Source organism: Bubalus kerabau, chromosome 1, assembly GCF_029407905.1.
Source record: "Bubalus kerabau isolate K-KA32 ecotype Philippines breed swamp buffalo chromosome 1, PCC_UOA_SB_1v2, whole genome shotgun sequence".
Taxonomy (NCBI): Eukaryota; Metazoa; Chordata; class Mammalia; order Artiodactyla; family Bovidae; genus Bubalus; species Bubalus kerabau.
Genome location: NC_073624.1, coordinates 203,042,328 through 203,066,082, shown reverse-complemented (window position 1 = coordinate 203,066,082; position 23,755 = coordinate 203,042,328). Strand labels below are relative to the sequence as shown.

Here is a 23,755-nt window from a genome sequence, read left to right as displayed (position 1 = left end):
TTAGAATTTTAGCTATCATCTTTGTCAAATAAAGTTAATCTTTGGAATATTGGTTATGCTATCCATTAAAATGTAATTCTTTATTAAATTACCAAAGGAGAAGGTGTCAGACACTGAATAGATTATTGGTTTTGGCATCAGACAGACTGAGGTTCAAATCCAGCTCTGGATTTGGGGTTTGAAATTTGTCATTTTTTCTATTTGTATGTAACATGATGATATATATTTGCCTAATGTTTTATTTTTTTAAATCGTTTCTAAAATTTATCATTTAACCCTGTACAACTGATACAGGATCTTGTAAATCACATCTATTTGATAATTGTTGATTTGATTTAATTATCTTAGAAGCCACATAAAGGGAAAAAACACTGATTCATTGAAAAAATGAATAATTTAGAAAACTATTGTATGGAGTGATGGGAAAGAAAGAGTTTTTAAAAATTATGTAAAGCATATTAAAAAGTAAATATTTTCCTGTGAATTGTAGGAAATGTTATTTTCTGTAGATAAAATTTATTAAAAAAGAATAATCAATAATTAAAAATAACAAAAAACACTAAGAAAATCAGGTGTGCTGACATGGCTAGCCTTTACACAACATTTTAATAGTCTTGGAAAGCTTAACATAGCAATTGATAAGAAAGAGTTCTTGAGGCAGACTCAAAGTTCATACACAGATACATTAAAATATTTACTCTTAGCTTTTTTTGAATTGTCTTTCCTTCAGTACTGAAAAGTACTTTTTTTTCATTTGACCAGTGCACAATTTAAATGCTGACAAGTATAGAGAATTTTTGATCCTGCTGTTATCTTTGCGTGTGTCTGCTCAGTCGCTTCAGTCATCTGTGACTCTTTGCTACTCTGTGGACTGTAGCCCTCCAGGCTCCTCAGTCTATGGGATTCTCCAGGCAAGAATACTGAAATGGGTTGCCATGCCCTCCTCCAGGGGAATCCTCCTGACCCAGGGATGGAACCCTCATCTTCTGTGTTGCCAGCAGTTCTTTTCCGCTGAGCCACCTGGGAAGCCCGATTGTAGTCTCTTTTTGCTAACCCTGCCTTATCCAAGTACAGAAGGGACGTGAAGATCTGGACTAAGCAGAAATGTAATCTTAATGGCAGGCTACTAGTCTGTTTTTTTTTTTTTTTTTTTTTTTGCAGGATGAGCTGATCTCAGGATTTAGTGCACCCAGTCGATTGAAAGTTTATTAGAAGTGTTTGATATTTATGTGTCTAGTTTTGGGTTATAGGCTTCAATTTAAAACACCTCACAAGAAAGTTGGCATAAATTTTGCTTGCTTAGAAGAGGCTATAAACATTTACACCTTGTCTTCATTGTGTTTTAATGAGAGTAGATTGATAGATTCCTTTTTGTGAATTTCTCCTTAGGCAGTGGTAACCAGTGTTATTCCCAGATGTAGTTCTTGGTTCCCATTGCTATTTTTGCACAGTCCTCATCCCTTCCCAACTGATTTCAGTGGCATGTGTTACAAAAAGCATTTGATTTATGCTTAACCTTTTTTTGTTAGAAATAGTTATTTTTTAATCAAAGCTAGAGTTAAGTATATTATGATGCATTTCTCATGCAATACCCAGTCATATTTTCTGTTTTTATTTTAATGTATTCTAAGAAAGCACTGATATTCTAGTTACTTTTATAATTCTTCTCCACAGGCTGCTTTGTACCGCCTCAGTGGAGATTGGAATCCCTTACACATTGATCCTAACTTTGCTAGCTTAGCAGGTGAGTTGCTAATAATATATGCCAATGAAAATATTGAGTTAGACAAGGCTGTGGTCCTAGTGTGATTAGATTGACTAGTTTTCTGTGAGTATGGTTTCAGTGTGTCTGCCCTCTGATGCCCTCTTGCAACACCTACTGTCTTACTTGGGTTTCTCTTACCTTGGACGTGGGGTATCTCTTCACGGCTGCTCCAGCAAAGTGCGGCCGCTGCTCCTTACCTTGGACGAGAAATATCTCCTCACTGCCGCCCCTTCTGACCTTGAACGTGGAATAGTTCCTCTAGGCCCTTCTGCGCCTGCTCAGCTACCGCTCCTTGGAGGTGGGGTTGCTCCTCCCGGCTGCGGCCCCTGGCCTCAGGTGTGGGGTAGGTCCTCCCGGCCGCGGCCCCTAACCTTGGACGCGGGGTAGCTCCACTCGGCTGCCGCCCCTGACCTCCCCTGACCTTGGATGTGGGGTAACTCCTCTTGACTACCTCCCATCGGGCATGGGGTCCTCCCGGGTTCTGCCCCAGACCACGGATGTGGGGTAAAAAGCCTCTTGATGAAGGTGAAAGAGGAGAGTGAAAGAGTTGGCTTAAAATTCAACATTGAGAAAATGAAGATCATGGCATCTGGTCCCATCACTTCATGGGAAATAGATGGGGAAACAGTGGAAACTGTCAGACTTTATTTTTTTGGGCTCCAAAATCACTGCAGATGGTGACTGCAGCCATGAAATTAAAAGACGCTTACTCCTTGGAAGAAAAGTTATGACCAACCTAGATAGCATATTGAAAAGCAGAGACATTACTTTGCCAACAAAGGTCTGTCTAGTCAAGGCTATGGTTTTTCCTGTGGTCATGTATGGATGTGAGAGTTGGACTGTGAAGAAAGCTGAGTGCCGAAGAATTGATGCATTTGAAGCGTGGTGTTGGAGAAGACTCTTGAGAGTCCCTTGGACTGCAAGGAGATCCAACCAGTCCATTCTGAAGGAGATCAGCCCTGGGATTTCTTTGGAAGGAATGATGCCAAAGCTGAAACTCCAATACTTTGGCCACCTCATGCGAAGAGTTGACTCATTGGAAAAGACTCTGATGCTGGGAGGGATTGGGGGCAGGAGGAGAAGGGAACGACAGAGGATGAGATGGCTGGATGGCATCACTGACTTGATGGACGTGAGTCTGAGTGAACTCCAGGAGTTGGTGATGGACAGGGAGGCCTGGCGTGCTGCGATTCATGGGGTTGCAAAGAGTCGGACGTGACTGAGCAACTGAACTGAACTGAACTGAATGAAAATATTAGCTCAGTTATCTAAATAATAAAGACATTGCTACTTCTGACTGGCAGTTTAACTGGTGACATTTAAAAAATAGCCCTTTCCTAATATGTTTATGCAAAGGATATGGAAAGGTAGGAAGTAGTATTCAGAAAATGGTGTCCTTGAAATTCAGATTATGGTGGAAGGTAGCTCCTGCTAGTGCAAGGTCTGTGTTAGGACCATGGAGATGAATATCTGAGTTATCATCAAGGACAAGGTCATTGGAGGACAGAGCATGAAGGGCAAGGTCATTGGAGGGGAGAGTGGAAAACTGAAAGGTTGAGGAAGGATCGTCTACATACATGGATATTGAAATCACCATGAATGATTTCATGGCTACACCCAAACCTAACAAAATAATTCTTTGTGTCCCCAGATCACTGACACTCCTTTCTTGTTTTTTTTTTTTTTTCTTTCTTTCTTTGTTTATTTCATAATTTTTCCCCCAGGAAGTATTATTTATAAAATATTTTTCATGTTTCTTAAAATACATGGTATGATTCAGGTTAATGCAGTTTAAAAATTATTTTTGAAGTTCTGAATGAACTGTTGTTGGTTTTTAAACATGAAATGTGTCTTTATCTAACTAAATCATCTCCCTTATTTTTAGGTTTCGATAAGCCTATATTACATGGATTATGTACATTTGGATTTTCTGCCAGGCATGTTTTACAGCAGTTTGCAGATAATGATGTGTCGAGATTCAAGGCAATTAAGGTATGTGTAAATTATTAATTTAAATATTTGTTCCTTTTTAGTGTTAGAGAAGAGAAGGACTCTTCAGTTCAGTTCAGTCGCTCAGTCACGTCCGACTCTTTGAGAGCCCATGAAACCACAGCACGCCAGGCCTCCCTGTCCATCACCAACTCCCAGAGTCCACCCAAACCCCTGTCATTGAGTCGGTGATGCCATCCAACCATCTTATCCTCTGTTGTCCCCTTCTCCTCCTGCCCTCAATCTTTCCCAGCATCAGGGTCTTTTCAAATCAGTCAGCTCTTCGCATCAGGTGGCCAAAGTATTGGAGTTTCAGCTTCAACATCAGCCCTTCCAATGAACACTCAGGACTGATCTCCTTTAGGATGGACTGGTTGGATATCCTTGCACTCCAAGGGACTTTCAAGAGTCTTCTTCAACACCACAGTTCAAAAGCATCAATTCTTCAGCACTCAGCTTTCTTTATAGTCCAACTCTCACATCCATACATGACCACTGGAAAAACCATAGCCTTGACTAGGTGGACCTTTGTTGACAAAGTAATGTCTCTGCTTTTTAATATGCTTCAGTTCAGTTCAGTTCAGTCGCTCAGTCGTGTCCGACTCTTTGCGACCCCATGAATCGAAGCACGCAGGGCCTCCTTGTCCATCACCAACTCCCGGAGTTCACTCAGACTCACCGCGTCCATCGAGTCAGTGATGCCATCCAGCCATCTCATCCTCTGTCGTCCCCTTCTCCTCTTGCCCCCAATCCCTCCCAGCATCAGAGTCTTTTCCAATGAGTCAACTCTTTGCATGAGGTGGCCAAAGTACTGGAGTTTCAGCTTTAGCATCATTTCTTCCAAAGAAATCTCAGGGCTGATGTCCTTCAGAATGGACTGGTTGGATCTCCTTGCAGTCCAAGGGACTCTCAAGCGTCTTCTCCAACACCACAGTTCAAAAGCATCAATTCTTCGGCGCTCAGCCTTCTTCACAGTCCAACTCTCACATCCATACATGACCACAGGAAAAACCATAGCCTTGACTAGACGAACCTTTGTTGGCAAAGTAATGTCTCTGCTTTTGAATATGCTATCTAGGTTGGTCATAGCTTTCCTTCCAAGGAGTAAGCATCTTTTAATTTCATGGCTGCAGTCACCATCTGCATTGATTTTGGAGCCCATAAAAATAAAATCTGATACTGTTTCCACTGTTTCCCCATCTATTTGCCATGAAGTGATGGGACTAGATGCCATGATCTTCGTTTTCTGAATGTTGAGCTTTAAGCCAACTTTTTCACTCTCCACTTTCACTTTCATCAAGAGGCTTTTTAGTTCCGCTTCACTTTCTGCCATAAGGGTGGTGTCATCTGCATATCTGAGGTTATTGATATTTCTCCCAGCAATCTTGATTCCAGCTTGTATTTCTTCCAGTCCAGCGTTTCTCATGATGTACTCTGCATATAAGTTAAACCGGGTGACAATATACAGCCTTGATGTACTCCTTTTCCTATTTGGAACCAGTCTGTTGTTCCATGTCCAGTTCTGACTGTTGCTTCCTGAACTGCATACAAATTTCTCAAGAGGCAGATCAGGTGGTCTGGTATTCCCATCTCTTTCAGAATTTTCCACAGTTTGTTGTGATCCACACAGTCAAAGGCTTTGGCTTAGTCAATAAAGCAGAAGTAGATGTTTTTCTGGAACTCTCTTGCTTTTTCGATGATCCAGTGGATGTTGGCAATTTGATCTCTGGTTCCTCTGCCTTTTCTAAAACCAGCTTGAACATCAGGAAGTTTACGGTTCACATATTGATGAAGCCTGGCTTGGAGAATTTTGAGCATTACTTTACTAGTGTGTGAGGTGAGTGCAATTGTGCGGTAGTTTGAGCATTCTTCGGCATTGCCTTTCTTTGGGATTGGAATGAAAAGTGACCTTTTCCAGTCCTGTGGCCACTGCTGAGTTTTCCAAATTTGCTGGTATATTGAGTGCAGCACTTTCATAGCATCATCTTTCAGGATTTGGAATAGCTCAACTGGAATTCCATCACCTCCACTAGCTTTGTTCGTAGTGATGCTTTCCAAGGCCCACTTGACTTCACATTCCAGAATGTCTGGCTCTAGGTCAGTGATCACACCATCGTGATTATCTGGGTCGTGAAGATCTTTTTTGTACAGTTCTTCTGTGTATTCTTGCCATCTCTTCTGAACATCTTCTGCTTCTGTTAGGTCCATACCATCTCTGTCCTTTACCAAGCTCATCTTTGCATGAAATGTTCCTTTGGTATCTCTGATTTTTTTGAAGAGATCCCTAGTCTTCCCATTCTGTTGTTTTCCTCTGTTTTGTTGCATTGATCACTGAAGAAGGCTTTCTTATCTCTTCTTGCTATTCTTTGGAACTCTGCATTCAGATGTTTATATCTTTCCTTTTCTCCTTTGCTTTTTGCTTCTCTTCTTTTCACAGCTATTTGTAAGGCCTCCCCAGACAGCCATTTTTGCTTTTTTGCATTTCTTTTCCATGGGGATGGTCTTGATCCCTGTCTCCTGTACAATGTCACGAACCTCAGTGCATAGTTCATCAGGCACTCTATCTATCAGATCTAGGCCCTTAAATCTATTTCTCACTTCCACTGTATAATCATAAGGGGTATGATTTAGGTCATACCTGAATGGTCTAGTGGTTTTCCCTATTTTCTTTAATTTAAGTCTGAATTTGGCAAAAAGGAGTTCATGATCTGAGCCACAGTCAGCTCCTGGTCTTGTTTTTGCTGACTGTATAGAGCTTCTCCATCTTTGGCTGCAAAGAATATAATCAATCTGATTTCAGTGTTGGCCATCTGGTGATGTCCATGTATAGAGTCTTCTCTTGTGTTGTTGGAAAAGGGTGTTTGGTCCAGTGCATTTTCTTGGCAAAACTCTATTAGTCTTTGCCCTGCTTCATTCCGTATTCCAAGGCCAAATTTGCCTGTTACTTCAGGTTTTTCTTGACTTCCTACTTTTGCATTCCAGTCCCCTGTAATGAAAAGGACATCTTTTTTGGGTGTTAGTTCTAAAAGGTCTTGTAGGTCTTCATAGAACTGTTCAACTTTAGCTTCTTCAGTGTTACTTGTTGGGGCATAGACTTGGATTACTGTGATATTGAATGGTTCGCCTTGGAAATGAACAGAGGTCATTCTGTTGTTTTTGAGATTGCATCCAAGTACTGCATTTTGGACTCGCTTGTTGACCGTGATGGCTACTCCATTTCTTCTGAGGGATTCCTGCCCGCAGTAGTAGATATAATGGTCATCTGAGTTAAATTCACCCATTCCAGTCCATTTCAGTTTGCTGATACCTAGAATGTCGACATTCACTCTTGCCATCTCTTGTTTGACCACTTCCAATTTGCCTTGATTCATGACCTGACATTCCAGGTTCCTATGCAATATTGCTCTTTATAGCATCGGACCTTGCTTCTATTGCCAGTCACATCCACAGCTGGGTATTCTTATTTCTTTGGCTCCATCCCTTCCTTCTTTTTGGAGTTATTTCTCCACTGATCTCCAGTAGCATATTGGGCACCTACTGACCTGGGGAGTTTCTCTTTCAGTATCCTATCATTTTGCCTTTTCATACTGTTCATGGGGTTCTCAAGGCAAGAATACTAAAGTGGTTTGCCATTCGCTTCTGCAGTGGACCACATTCTGTCAGACCACTCCAGCATGACCCGTCCAACCGTGGGTTGCCCCACGGGCATGGCTTAGTTGCATTGAGTTAGACAAGGCTGTGGTCCTAGTGTGATTAGATTGACTAGTTTTCTGTAAGTATGGTTTCAGTGTGTTTGCCCTCTGATGCCCTCTTGCAACACCTACTGTCTTACTTGGGTTTCTGTTACCTTGGGCGTGGGGTATCTCTTCACAGCTGCTCCAGCAAAGCGCAGCCATTGCTCCTTACCTTGGACGAGGGGTATCTCCTCACCGCCGCCCTTCCTGACCTTCAATGTGTGATAGCTCCTCTTGGCCCTCCTGCACCAGCGCAGCCACGGCTCCTTGGACATGGGGTTGGTCCTCCCGGCCACCGCCCCTGGCTTGGGCGTGGGTTACTCCTCCTGGCAGCCGCCCCTGGCCTCGACGCAGGAGAATAAGATCAGGCGGCTGCAACCAGCTCGCTAAGCGCGGCCGAGAGGAGCCACCCCACGTCTGAGGTCAGGGGCAGAAGCCTAGAGGACCCCACGCCTGAAGGGCGGCAGCCAAGAGGAGTTACTCCACGTCCGAGGTCAGGGGCAGCAGCCGAGGGTACCAGACTGCGACGGCGCAGGAACGGCCGAGAGGAGCTACCGCGCTTCCCAGGTCAGGGGGCACGGCCTAGAGGAGATCAAGTAGTTAGGAGCATACATATGTCAATATATATGCCTTAACAAAAACTTGTGGTATACCTTTAAAAAATTATTGTTATTATTTTGTTTTAATATTTTATAATTTACCTTAATTCAATTAAAAATGTTAACTGGCTGCATTTGAATGTTAATAAACATAAACTAAAATTATATCAGTATATTAGCTTCAAGTTTTCATCCATTACAAATTATAAAGAAAACTGTCTCTGCACAGTATCTTTGCATAAATCAAGACATACACTTAAAAAAAAAATCATTAAGACAGTGTCAAATAACTCCAAAAAGCTTTATCAGTTTGTGCTCCATGCAGCAGTGGAAATTTATTTTCTGATGTTTTGTCTTTGATAACACTGATTATTCTCATTATTAAAACTATTTTATAGTGATTATTATAAAGTTTTTATTATTGTCCAATAATATGTACACAGAACAAATAAAATCATACAGAAAATTATGAAATAAAAAGTAGAATTATTCCTTCCTATATGCCAATCCCAGATCTTATTCCCCAGACTTAATTCGTACCACTTTTAATTGCTTCTTTTTAGTCGTACTAATGGTTGCCTGTATAACTTTGCTTAATATGGTTATTCTTCTATGTCTTGATTTGTCAAGAGTGAACTATTATTGATTCTATACTTAGAAAGACAATTAACTTATACTAACTATAATTTTTCTTTACTAATTTTATCATATTACTGTTTTTGTGAATTTAAGTATAGTCAAACCTATTTCTTCCTTTTATGCTCTCCAACCTCCATCCGAAACTACCCCCCTCCCCAAATGGAAAAACTTTATATTAAAACATTTTTAACCCTTAAACACATTTTCTTTTAAAGGTTCGTTTTGCAAAACCAGTATACCCGGGACAGACTCTGCAGACTGAGATGTGGAAGGAAGGAAATAGAATCCATTTCCAAACCAAGGTATGAGTTGAGGTGGTTAGAGGTACATTGTTTTGTTAACCTGCTTTTCCATATCCTGTAATTATGTTCTATCCTAGCATTCTTTTGGTTAATAACTATGGATATGAAGTAAAACTTAGGAATTAAAAAAAATCAGTGGTAATTTTCAATTGAAAATAAGATGACTCTCTACCTTGTTTTTTATTTTCTGTTTTATTCTCAACTAAATTGGTGCCTGTTAACATAACATTTCTGAAAATCCAACCAACCATATCTTTTTGGCTCAACTTATCATTCAAGTTGTCAGAATATAATCTTCAGAAACTTGAAGGCATGATTCATAGACAGATATAAAATGAAAATGTGATGAAACTTTAATTCCTTAATGAGGGAGTTAGAAAGATAATAAATCTGGTTCAAAGGAGAAGTAGTAACAACAGGGTTTATGTAGTGCAATGGGGAAGGCATTCTAAAATAACTTTACTGAGTTAAGAGATAAAACAAGTTAATTGTTCTATAGAAGAATAAAACCATATTCTTTATGGTTATATTTTCTACTAGACTGAAATCATATGCATCTTGATCACACAAAAACCCACAAATTAACATCTTATGTCACAGAATCTGAGCTTAATCAATAGTAAGTAACAAGACAAATTAAAGTATATCTCCCTATAGAGTTAAGTGCTTTTAGGGGTGAGGCTGTTAGCAGTACTCCAGTAAAATACTAAAAGAACATACAGTCCTCCTTTTGTAAGTTGTTTACAGATAATTTTTGTTAACATCGTTGACCAGGCTGATAGCTTTTGGCCTGATCATTTGTACTACATAAATGTCTTGTGTTGAGCAATTTAAATAACACCACCAAGAGTAATAGCAGCTTATAGTTACTGAGTACCTATGAGCAGCCTATCCCATTATCTCTACTATGCATAACAACTCTACCTTTAATTTGGAAAAAATATAGGTTCAGATCTTTTAAATAATTTGCTCATGGTCACATAGAAAATGGTAGAGCTGGGCTATACACCCTGGTCTGCCTGGCTCAGCACTCAGTTCCTAGGTCCTCACAATTTTTTCTTTAAAACTGTACCATGATTTCTTTCAGACATAAATACCTTTCCAGAACTGTTTTTTGTATGGCTGCCTCACTCCTTATTACTTCCTGCTGCTCTCAGTATCATTTTCCTGATTCACTTATGCACACTGTTTATTTCACTTTTCAAATTCCTTTGTATTTTCAGCACCAGCCGAAGCTCTGCCTTGTCCTCAGAGGCATTCCCTTACCACTCCTCTTTCCCCCATTCATACAAACACACATCCTGGCTTTCCTCTGAAATCCTCTTGGAATAAATGTTCGTACCACATATTCCGGAACCCTTTTATTTTCTAACTATTTCATGTAAGTTTATTTTTTGAATAAAATTATGAACCCTAAAAGAATTAAGGACCATGAAAACAATTGTGGGCTCTATTTTCTCATGATGAACAATATAGAAATAATTCATATAGATAAAAACTTAAAGAGTTGAGTAATAGTTTAATGTCTAAATATAACACATTCTTGTCATTTTAATAAATTCTCAGCACATCTTCTTATCTATTCAGTATATTTGCTATTTTTTACCCCAGTGATTAGAGGTATTCTTTTTCTATTAGCTATTTGTGGGAATCCTTTCCCTTCCTTAGTTACAATAGAGTAATTTTCTAAAGTGCAGTTTGTCCATAAATTGTTTCCTTTCATGCTTTCCACTGTATATAATTTGAAATAAAATGAAGAAATTGTTTGAAAGATCTATTTTTCTGAAGCATAATGGAAAATAGTCAGGGGAGAATGATCTTTCTGATTGTTAAAAACCAGTTTTAATAAGTGCTACCTTAAGTTTTAGACATTATCCTATACATTCGTAGCAGTACCATAATTTTATAAAAGAATACTATTGAAATAATTTTAGGTGCCATATTAGGAATTAGAATTTGAGTCTTTTAATGAATATTCTGAAAAAAGGCTGTTCAAGTGTTTACTTTGTACTGTGTATAGTTCCTATTTGAAACAGAAGGTCTGTTTCTACCCAGTTTTGTTGTATATTAACCAAACAAATACACTTTGAGTACCCTGCCTCATGTGGATTATGTGCCATGCCTTTTACTATTTATAAGAATTAAGCAATTCTCATCCTGGCTCCCCACTAGACATACTTATATTGCAAAATAAATCCTCCAAATACCAATGCTCAGGCTCTACCTCAGACCATTTAAATTGGAATCTTTGGAGATGGGACCTGGTCGTAAGTATTTTTGAGAAAGGCTTCAGTAGATTCTATGGTTAGGGTTAATTGCAGTTTTAATAAGTCAGTGAGCTTTCATGTTTATTCCTGTTGACATTTAATTTATGAACTTTATTTAATTTGGATAATTTTCTCTTTCATATGAAGAAAAATGTAAATTTCTTTTAAAAGACTTTATAGCATTTCACAATAAAATTTCATTTTCATTGGCCTCATCAGAGTGAGCTGTTTTTACCCCCTCCAATCTCCAAACCCTTTATAAGGTCCAAGAAACTGGAGGCATCGTCATTTCAAATGCATATGTGGATCTTGTGCCAGCGTCTGCTATTTCAGCTAAGACACCATCTGAGGTAGGTTATAACCACTAATATCCAAGTCATGGCCTTCTCTGGTAGCTCAGCTGGTAAAGAATCCGCCTGCAATGCAGGAGGCCCTGGTTTGATTCCAGGGTAGGAAGATCCCCTGGAGAAGGGATAGGCTACCCACTCCAGTATTCTTGGGCTTCCCTGGTGGCTCAGACAGAAAGAATCTGCCTCCAGTGCAGGACAGCTGGGTTCGATCCCTTGGGTTGGGAAGATCCATTGGAGGAGGGCATGGCAACCCACTCCAGTATTCTTGCCTGGAGAATCCTCATGGACAGAGGAGCCTGGAGGGCTACAGTCCCACGGGGTCACAAAGAGTCTGACAGGACTGAGCACAGCACAGCATCCAAGTTATAGCCTGATTTATGAATTTCAGTTGAGATCACTTTAGAAAATTCAGAGCTATGAAAGATTCTTAATTCTTGAACTAGAGACCGTTAATTCAAAACTGCTTGGAAGAAAAGGAATATTTTGAAAATGACGAATTTCTAAAAAACTTTTTTTGTGGTGATACTAGGGTATCTTTTAAGAGAATATAATTGATTTTCTAGTTTTAGAGTAAATAAATCACTTGTTTAATAAGAAATCTTAAGTAAATAGTATTTTGGAGAAAGGTTAAAAAGTTAAATATCTTGTACCTTTTTCTTGATTTAAAAATTTGTATAAAGCATTCAGTGCATATATAAAAGCAGTAGCATATATATTATTTATTAAAACATTTGTATTGCTATTAACATGCTGAATTAATAAAAATATTTATATTCTGTCTCCAGAATATTAACTTTGTGATGTTGAAGTTTTCAAATCCATGATATTTGTGTTTCATTAGCCATATTATCACATAACTGAATGAAAATTAAAATTTCTTTAAAAAGAATCTAAGATCAAAAACGTAAGAAATTTTAGAGCTAGAAAGAAATTCAAGTTTCATGTAATTTAGTCTCATTTTACAAATGAAGAAATGAGATCACAGAAGTCGATTAATTTGTCCAGTATCTTCCTGCCGAAGTCTATTAGGATATAAGTTGTTAAGTTAGTTCCTAGTCTACTTGTAAAATATTATTTATGAATTCTGATAAAAGTAAAATTCTTTTATTAAGGGGATTGAGGTTCTGGATAACATAAATAAATAGAAAGGTGTGAAAGAAGACTAGGGTAACAAAAACTAGTTTGCCTTATTTATGTGCAGGTTTTTAAAAAAATTACCTTATTGCACATTGATTTTGTGATAGTTTTTCCCCTTGAGTCATTTTTACATATCTTTTAAAATGAAATGATTATCTTTTCTGTTTTTGCTAGGGTGTGGGGCTTCAGAGTACCCTTGTGTTTGAAGAAATAGGTCGCCGCCTTCAGGGTGTTGGGCAAGAGGTGGTGAAGAAAGTCGGTGCTGTGTTTGAGTGGCATATCACTAAAGGTGAAAATACTGCAGCCAAGTGGAGTAAGTCCTGTCCCTATAATATTCTAAGATAACTCTTAGTCAATAGGAATAAAGTATCCTTGTTATAACTAAAGCCTGTCTCTTTGAAGGTAGGTAAATCTTACCTTCTTCAGTAAGATTTTTTTTTTTTTAATGGGAAATAATGGGTTTCATGGGCTTCCCTTGTAGCTTAGCTGGTTAAGAATCTGCCTGCAATGCAGGAAACCTGGGTTTGATCCCTGGGTTGGGAAGATCCCCTGGAAAAGGGAAAGGCTACCCACTCCAGTATTCTGTCCTGGAGAATTCCATGGACTGTATAGTCCACGGGGTTGCAAAGAGTCAGACATGACTGAGCGACTTTCACGTCCCATGGGTTTTATGGCCCTCAGACATGTATGTTTTTTAGAGATGAAAAGAATTAATTAAAATGAAAATAATCTGTTTTGAAGATTTCATTGTAACACCCGAAATTAGTACTTTAAACAGTTGTCTTAGCTGTATGCTTCTTTAATCTTCAGATTCCTTTTAAACGTAAAGAAAGTACATCAAGTTAAATGAAATATTTTAAAGTTTTGAGTAATTATCATTATATTTTAACAGCTTTAAAATCATTTTTCTTTCTCCCCCCAGAAGTAGCATTTTGGATTATCACCTTAATTATCAGTATAAATCATAATTATTTTCTCAGTGTATAAAACTGGTAATCAAAGGTACTAATTTTATTTAATCTAAGAAAGTTATCTATCAGAGTGCCATTAGCAACCTGGCAAGGTATCCAATATAAGCCAAGTAGCTGCAGAGAGAAAGCAGTCATGCTTCCATTCACTTACATGGAGCTCCAAAAGAACCTTACTACCATTTTATGAAGAAAGAAAAATTAGGTGATAAAAAGAGAAAGGGAGAAGAAATTTTTATTTTTACCATATATTTTGTATCTGTTGTGTAACTACATTCTTAATCACGGCACAAACTTTTCTTTTCTGTGGCCTATTAAAAGACTGCAGGGTCCAATTTTAATTTAATTCTTAAAGTTGGGGAAGGTAAGATGAAATTACTAAAGATGAGTAAAATTTTTTTCTAGATTAGAAAATTTTCTCTTTTTTTATGTCCACATAATAAAAGCACTAACACTTTTGTGGACTCACTTTGCTAGTCAGCCAGATCTGTTAACACGTTTTTAAGTATCCAGTGTCTGTATGTCATGACAGAAAAATGCGTAACTTTTTCAGATTTCACTGTGTTTCTCTATAGGTGAAAGGACAGTGAAGTGAGTATACATCCATTCTCTTTCTCATCATCAATCATACAGACTGAGAAGCTATTGCTTCTAACAATAAGAGTATCTTAGTTCAGGATGCTGTAACAAATATACTGTCGACTGGGTAGGTTAAAGAGCAGAAACTTATTTTCTCATAGTGAGGAGGCTGGAAAGTCCAGTGTGAGGGATCCAGCAGGGTTGGGTTCTGGTGGGACCCCTCTTCCTGATTTGCAGATGGCTTCCTTCCTACTGTTTCTCCACAAGGCAGAGAGAAAGATCATCTCTCTCGTGTCTCTTCTTAGAGAGAGACACTAATCCCATTATGGAGGCTCTACTCTCATGACCTCATCTAAACCTAATCACCTCCAAAGAGCTCTGTTTCTAAACACCATCATTGTTTGGAGATTAGGGCTTCAACATATGAATTTTGGAAGGATACTAACATTCATTCCATAGCTGACAGCCATTCATATTTTGAATCATGAAACATGCTATTAATGAACTTCACCATCGTTTCTTTACCTTTATATTATAAAGTAGTCTAGCCTTACTTTGATCTGTAGAGCATTCTTTCTTTATATTCTAACTATATGTTTATTTTATAGAATATTCTAATCTCTAGAGATGCTGGAGAAATATGGTATCCCAGTGAAAGTTCACTGAAAATTTTTGGATTTTCATGTTTTTTTGTCTTGAAGTCCCAAGAGACAGGATCCTTTTATTTGTGGTCAAGCATCTATCTACTAATGTGGTATGGGGAGCATTCAGAATAGTTTTTAGCTCAAGGATTGTCCCCTTCCTTCATAATTGTGAACTATTTCAGTGAGATCTCATGTAGTTAAGATGGGCTAAGGAGCCCCTGGAATGCTGAGGGGCTCCACAAAGTGGCCTGTGACTGGCTTATTTATACTCTAGGACCATATAAACTTTCAGACCCATCTCAAGCCTGGTTGTAATCCTTCTCATAGTATACTACTATGAGTATAAGACTATACTCATAGTACTATACTATGGTGATACCTGAAAGTAAGGATTGTAGGCTGTGCTTCTGCAAGTCCCACAACTGATGGTATGAATCATCTTCATTCATTATTTGTACACTACATATCATGCAGATAATGTGTCTATACAGACTTTTTTTTTAAGGAAAAAATCTTTAGGTTTAGGATTTTACTTGCACAGTAGAAACTACTATTTTATAGATTTTTATTGTTTTTATTCTAAGATTACTGTTTTAGAGTGCCTGTTTAAGTACCATGTAAATCAGACTGTTTTATTCCTTATTACAACCAAAGATCACTGTAAATGTTTGTTAAAACCAAAAAATTAAAGATGTATCTCTAAATCAACTGAAACTTTTTGAGACCATCTTCTATTATATATTCCTAGAAAACATTTTGAAGTTTTGTTCAATTGATTTTGGTTTTATACAAGTTTCTTTTTAATATGACAATTGCTATTCCTTTTAGGGACTGTATTTTCATTATATAAATTTTGGTATATATAAAGTGGGAAATACTGACGTATAATCCCACTACTCACAGTTAACATTTTTGGTGTTTGTCCTTCTGGAAGACATTTGTGCTTATAGGAAGTTAACTTAGAAGGGGATAAAGGAAGCCAAACATGTAATATGTATTTAGTTCCCCAAATATCAGTGTCTATTTTTTTTTCTAAAAATCTTTATCGATTAACAACGAAATGTAGGTATCAGCACTTGCCTTTCTTTCTTCATTCTGTCCTTCCTTCTATCTATCTATGACGGAATTCTATCTTTTCCCTATAGATGAAACTGTATTACAAGTTGAGTTATAAATATAAAGCACGGAATTTTTGAAGATACTGGTCATGGAAAGGAATGAGATGAGTGAGAAAAGTTGCTGGAATTGTGTGTCTCATAGTTGGCAGAATAGAACTGTGTAGAGATTTATAAAATATATAAGCAATTCATTCTGACAAATAGGATAATTTTCTTAAATATAGTGTCAATAACCAACTAATATTTTCACTTTATCTTGGTGTCACTTGCCTTGTAGACAGTATTAGCAAATGTGCTTACATTTAGTAATTGCCTTTTATTAACCTAGACAAAGGGTTTTTTCTTATATTTCCCACCCCAAAATGGGAATATTTGAATCCTATTAATACTTACTTATAATTGATGCCTGTGGCTTTTGTTTGTTTTACTGTATCTTCTTCAGGTCCTAATTTATCAAAGCTAACAATCAAATTGGATCTTGAAGCTTTCTCTGAAAGTGTTCATTATTCTCTTTGGTTATCTGTCTTTGATTTGACTCTAAGCTGTGTGTATCTTTTTTCAATTCTAATTGTTTTCTCGCAGTCTGTGTCACTGAGCTAAATCAGAGCTGGCAGCAATAGAAAGTACCTAAGATTTTTGGCTTATGATGTATTTTAGAAGATGATTCCACGTTGGCATCTCTTTTTTGCATCTTGGTGCTTAATGACATAAAATAGGTGACTAAATATCTTGACTTAGGGAATACCTAATTTTTTTTTTTTTTGCAAGCTGTTTTTAAACTGTTTTTCTAAACATTTTACTTGTCCCAGCCTTGTTCATATTATGGCAGATGCAAACCTGTTTAGAGAGAACAGGCTCAGCTACTTTGTTCACCTGTGGAACTGGGGTTACACAGAGTGACTACCCTTGAGCAAGTCTAGGAGCCAAGGGGTTGGGCTCAGTGGCCTGAGATATGCATTCCAACCTCGGGATCCTGGACTGTGCCCATCTTCCCTGCTCCTTCCTGTATCTTGCCATCCAGACAACACCAACAGTGAATCTCTGGGCAGAGGTGTGTCTGTGTCAGGATTTTTAACAACCAAGTTAGTGTGAGTCTAAAGAGAATGAGGAGAGTTCTGACATCAGGCTTGGTTTGGGCTGCGGAGTAGGAGGCATCTTCGTTGTGTCTTTCAAGGTTAGGCCCCTCCGAGGCCTGTCATGCGTGGTCACGTAGGAGCTGGAAGGCTGCCTGAGCGAGGACAGTGTGCTCTCTGCCTTGCTGGGCTGAGGTGGTCTGACAGACGCTAGTCTTTTTGCTAGGAACTTTCCCCTTTTTAGCCCTCTTTTTGCTTATCAGCACTAGTTATTAGCTTTCCACAGAAAAAAGTTTTATTGCTTCATAAGAATCTGGCTGTGAAGCAGCAAGTAAAACCAAGTGAGTGAGAGGGCATGTAGATAGCACTTCATTAGAAGGGCTTTCATTAGCTAAGAGACTTACTCCACACTGAAGTATTAAGATTGTGTCAGTCCAGTTTTATTCCTGAGCAAGACTAGTGCACACAGTGGGCCTTAGACTCACTTGTGAAGAATTAAAACAGTATCTGTTGACTGTCAGAGGTTTGCTTTTCTTTAGTCTTTCCTTTCTACCCTCTGACCCCCTCCCATTATTCTCTCCCTGCTCCTTCCTTGCCTGCCTTCCTCCTTCTCTTATTCTACTTTTGTTTTTAACTACACAAATAACACAGAAAAACATGTTTGTAATATGTATGTGCCAGGAAGAACAGAGCCTTTGTTCTTCACGTCTTATTCCTAGTATCTTGCATATTGTCTGAGAACCATAGAAGAAACTAAACAATGAAGTGAGTGAATGAAACAAAGCAAAAAGTTCCCCTTCTTAGACTCTCCTCCCCAAGGTAACCGTCAGTAGTCATGTTATTTTCTTTTTTTAGTTTAGTTGGCAAAATTCTCTTCTATGGACAGTGGGAGTGATTTAATTCTGTCTTTGCAGCAGAACTTGGCTAACCAGTCTATATAATTTTTCTTACATGTGTGTGTCTTTTCTTGATCCTAAATTGGGAGTTCCCTACACACTCTTAGGGAGAGTGATGTGATCATAGCTTCTTTGCAGTAGAAGAGAAAGCACATTCAAGAGGCTAAATCAGGATGAGTGGAATTGGCCTTTCTGGATGAGTGGTCTCAGTCACATGTATGACAATGAAAACTTTCTAAAATTTAACTTTAACGTAAAGCTCTGTGCTATATAGACAGCAATGAAGGAGGTAAATTTTTAATAGCTTTTCCAGTTACCCAGCCTGTTTCTGGGACACTTAATCCTGCTGTCCAAAACAGTTAAGGGAAAAGATTTTAATTTTAACCTTTATTCACAACAGTTAGGGCGATAAGCATTTTGTAAATAAATGACTAATTGAAATACTTTAAAAATTTTAATTTTACTATCATTTACTTCATATGGCAGAACCTTTGATGAATCCAGGTTATTGAAAAATGATGAGTGTGCATTCCCTTCCCCCACCCCAACCAATATGCAATTGTTTTAAAATTCCATTTTCTTCCTTTGTTGACTGTAGAGTCTTTATTTGAATCTAAAGACCTTAACCATATAACTTCCAACCTCTTAACTTCATTATATTATTCTACCTTGATTCACTTTTCAAATCTCTCTATTGTGTAAACTTCTTCAATGAAGAAAAACTATTATTAATTTGATTCTTTTGAAAATCATATTCTTTATAAAAAGAACATCTCAAAAAATACAGGATTTAAAAGATTTTTTCCAAGTGATATGTAATATATAATATAGAATAAACACCAAAGTAACTCTGAAACTATTAAAAATGTCTGCATTTATCTGGTTCATTTTATTCTTATGTTGTAAAGATAAAAATGACTGATATTGGTTTCTTCCTATTTTTCCCAGCTATTGACCTGAAAACTGGTTCTGGAAAAGTGTATCAAGGCCCTGCAAAAGGCTCTGCTGATGTAACCATCACACTTTCAGATGAAGATTTCATGGAAGTAGTCTTGGGCAAGCTTGATCCTCAGAAGGTAAAGTTCTTAAAATGTTTATTTATTTGTCTTTATTGCTTCCTGTTTGACAGTTGTAGTTTTTGGCTGACTCCAAAATTCTAATTTATAAGACAGATTTCTTACAACTCTGAAGAAAGACAGAGTTGATAGCAGTATTCAAGTTGACAGATCATATATTTTTCTAATGGAGTTTTTCAGCCAATAACTTGTTAAAAATAAAGTTTTGAGTGAAATTCTTCTTCAGCATATATACAATATAAAACTCATATCTAGACCTTTTAATTTATTGTCATTAGTTCAGAGGTGAAAAACCGTATCATATTTCATAAAATTAGACATTCTTCTCTGATATATAAGATTAAAAACTTGTCTTAATCATCATGGTAAACTGGAAATAGAAAGATGGAACATAATAGCCAGTATCTTTCTGAGGGTAAAACATTTAGAGACATTTCAGTAGAAAATCATGATTAAAACAAAAGTACCTTCACTGACCATTACAAGTTAATATTGTTCTGAAACCTCTGGGTAATCCACAGACACACAAAATTAAAGTAACTGATGTAGCAACTAGAAAGGAGGAGGAAATTTTGTAATTTTTGAATCATGATTATGTAGCTAGAAATCCCAAGATGATCAGATTATTCTTAGATCAGAGGAGTTCAAACAAATGGTTGAATGCACAGTAATTATGTAAAAATAGCTTTCACATAGCAGCAACACCAACTAGAAGATATAATTTTAAAAATTTGTTTATAATAACTGCCCAAACTTCCAAGTACCAATGACTACCAAAACAAGAAAAGCACAGTGCTTATTTGCAGAAAACAATACAGCTTTACAAGTTACAGAACAATTTGTATAAAGGATAAATGTTCCAATTTCCCTGGATAGAAAGACTAATTTAAAAAGAATTATAAAGTTGTATTGTGGTTAAAAATACTTTTGGCATCAGATAAACTTGAGTTTCAATCTTAGCTCTTACATTTACTCTCTAAACCTTAATTTTCTCATTGTAAAATGAATAATGATAATCCAAAATAACTAAATGGATGATAACTAAATCCTCTAATATGCATGAAGAGCTTACTGTAATGCCAGGTACTGAGTGAGCTCTCAGTTAATTCTTTCCCAGGAATTTATTTAGTACCTCCTTTTATTTGGGTGCTTGATGTGGCTAAACAAGACAGTGCCCCTTCTGGGCAGAGCTTAGTTCTAGAGGGAAATGGAAAAGAAATATAATTTCAAATATGGAGAAAAATAAGTCAGAGTTATGGGTTACAGTAGTGGTTGGCAAACTTTTTCTGTAAAGGGTCCCATTGTAAATATTCTAAGCTTTGCAGGTCAGATGGTCTCTGTTGAACCTACTTGGTTCTGCCATTTATAGAGTTAAAGTAGCTATGGATAATATATATCTACCAATGGATGGGGCTGAGTTCCAATCAAATTTGTTTATGAACAAAAACAGGCAACAGACTGGTTTTGGCCTTTGGGCTGTAGTTTGCCAACCCCTGGATTCGAGTGTGACAGGATGGAGGCACTGTTTAGATAGGGCTGTCCAAAAAGACTCCATAGAGACCTGAACAAAGTGAGGATGAGGGAATGAACCATAAGGCTAAAGAAACAACCAGTACAAAGGCTGGAGGCACCAGTGGCTCTGTTTATTGGATGTAATAACTGTGAGGAGGCCCACAAAAGAGGCAGTGGGGAGAGAGGCAGGAGGGGAAGAGGGAGAAGTAGGCATGGGTTAATCATACTGGACCTTGTAGATGTTGGTGAGGAGTTTAGATTTTGTATGTGATAGGAAGCTGTTGAGCTCTGGATTGACATCTGATTTTTAAAGGTCATTATGGCTGCTGAGTGAGTAATTAAGAGTTCTTTTGTAAGATATACTTGAGTTGCCTTTAAAGGATTAGATGTAGGATTTAGGGACACCTTTATGTAACATTTATATAATCATTGAGTTCAGAAAACCTCTAGTATTAATTAGAACGTCTATAAAGACTAGGTCTTTGAGAATAATAAGCAGCTAGGTTTTTATCAAGTTGTATTGCCATTTCCTTCTCCAAGAGATCTTCCCGACCCAGGAATCGAACCCGGGTCTCCCGCATTGTGGGCAGACGCTTTACCATCTGAGCCATCGGGGAAGCCCTTTGTGTAACATTTATATAATCATTAGGAACATCAGGTCTTTGGGGGTGAGTGATACTGGGAAGTTGGATAGTAAATGACAGTGCTTTGTGTCATTCTGTGCACCATTTTGTCAATATCAGACAGGATGGAATTAAATGTGAAAAAATTAAAGCAGAGGCAAAACTTGATAAAAACCTAGCTGCTTATTATTCTCAAAGACCTAGTCTTTATAGATGTTCTAATTAATACTAGAGGTTTTCTGAATTCATTTGGCTCAACTGTGTTCTGCCCCACCTTTGTGCCGTCACCCCTGTTCTTCAGCCGTCAAACACCTTATATCCTAGTCTATAGTCTCTCTCTGCACCAACTCTTGTCAACCTTGGTGGCTTCCTTCAGCATTCATAAAAATGACTTTTCTAACCAGATGACTCTTAGTTTATTGATACTGTTTCAAATTATCTTTCAGTCCATTCTGTATCAGCTTTTGTCTTTATTGGAAGCATAAAACGTACAAATTCCAATATCTGTTTCAAAACATCACCATTTTCCAATACCATTCCTTGCTTGTTTTTTGTTTTGTGAGTCTTACTACTGCTGTTGAACTTCAGAGGCCTCCAGTTTGTTGACACCACCACTTTCTGTCCGTCAACGCCCTTCTGTCTTTTCATCTCTTCTTGTTCAGCTTAGATTTTGTGGTCCATCATAATATCTCCCTTGAAAATATCCTCATCTCCCTGTATATCTCTCATCTTACTTGCGTGGAAAATTCCACCCTATTTTAACTCTACTCTCTGCCATCTTTCTATCTGTACCAGAATTGATGAAGGAGTTAGGAGGAAAACCGTACAACTAGACAAGTTGAATTCCCTTTCAAATTTTGATTTTTGTTGTTTATTTGCTAAGCCATGTCCAACTCCTTTGTGACTCCATGGACTGTAACCCACCAGGTTCCTTTGTCCATGGGATTGTCCAGGCAAGAATACTGGAGTGGGTTGCCATTTCCTTCTCCAAGGGAATCTTCATGACCCAGGAATTGGACCTGAGTCTCCTGCATTAGCCAGCGGGTTCTTTATCACTGAGCCACCAGGGTAGCCCCTAATTTTGACTACAAATCTCAAATAGTCTTTAAGCACTGTCTAGCAATCTTACCAGCGGAGAAGGCAATGGCACCCCACTCCAGTACTCTTGCCTAGAAAATCCCATGGATGGAGGAGCCTGGTAGGCTGCAGTCCATGGGATCGTTGAGTCAGACATGACTGAACGACTTCACTTTCCCTTTTCACTTTCATGCATTGGAGAAGGAAATGGCAACCCAATCCAGTGTTCTTGCCTGGAGAATCCCAGGGATGGCGGAGCCTGGTAGGGTGCTGTCTATGGGGTCGCACAGAGTCGGACACGACTGAAGCGACTTAGCAGCAGCAATCTTACCATGATTTTCCACTAAGCTTCCATTCCTGTTGTCTGAGATGTGTTTTTCATATTTGTCTTCAGCTGCTGACCTTTCTTCATGCTTCTTTGGGGAAAAAAAGAAAGACCTCAGATGAAAATATTTACCTTCCTATCACCAGATCTATTCTATTGGCATCTACATGTGTGTGTATTAGTTGCTCAGTCATATCTGACTCTTTGTGACCCCATGAACTATAGCCTGCCAGGCTCTTCTGTCCATGGAATTCTCCAGGCAAGTATACTGGAGTGGGTAGCCATCCCTTCTCCAGGGGATCTTCCCGATCCAGGGATCAAACCTGGGTCTCCCACATCGCAGGTGGATTCTTCACCAATCTGAGCTGTCAGAGAATCCCATCAGCATCTGCATTGATCTCCTGTATATTGCGTTGAAGGAAGTCTCCCTCTTTCTGTCAAAGACGTTTTCATTTCTCATCCAGGTATCTACTTAAAAGTCATTGTTGCTCTCCTTCCGCTTTTTTCTACATAATTCTCTCTCATTTCATGATGTAAGTGTCCTACAGCACAGAGGCAAGCTAACACAGATCTTAAAGCAATCCCCATCCAGCATGCCATATCAAATCTTTTTCCTTTTCACAAAAGAATTGTCTAAACCAGTGCTGTCCTGGTTTTAATATTAGACACATGTTAAACATACAATGTGAGTTACATATGTAATTGAAACCATGGGATTCTCCAGGCAAGAATACTGGAGTAGATAGGCATTCCCTTCTTCAGGAGATCTTCCCGACTCAGGGATTGAACCTGGGTCTCCTGCGTTGCAGGCATATTCCTTTACTGTCGGAGCCAAGAGGTGAAACCCCATATAATAATGTGAGCCACATATGAAATCAAAAATTATATAGTGGCTACATTTAAAAAAAAAGGTGAAAAATAAACTCAAAAGGACTTGAAGACTTAAACATAAGACATGACACCATAAAACTCCTAAATCCAGTGAATATTTCTCTGTCTAGGTCTTTCTCAGCCTTTTAGTAGCATTTAACTCAGTTAACCACCAAGTTTTTGAAATAATTTCATCCATTGCCTTTTATGAC

At 38.1% G+C, this 23,755-nt stretch overlaps 1 protein-coding gene across 1 annotated transcript in view; it reads left to right on the top strand.

Annotated features, from left to right (window-relative positions):
• The window catches only part of HSD17B4 (hydroxysteroid 17-beta dehydrogenase 4), a 98,389-nt gene that overhangs the window by 70,802 nt on the left and 3,832 nt on the right, over positions 1-23,755 (top strand). Inside the window, exons 18-23 of the mRNA XM_055550183.1 lie at positions 1,675-1,744; positions 3,651-3,757; positions 8,942-9,028; positions 11,559-11,645; positions 12,957-13,095; positions 19,009-19,136. Coding sequence (XP_055406158.1) covers positions 1,675-1,744; positions 3,651-3,757; positions 8,942-9,028; positions 11,559-11,645; positions 12,957-13,095; positions 19,009-19,136 — 618 coding nt within the window. The remainder of the gene's footprint in view (positions 1-1,674; positions 1,745-3,650; positions 3,758-8,941; positions 9,029-11,558; positions 11,646-12,956; positions 13,096-19,008; positions 19,137-23,755) is intronic.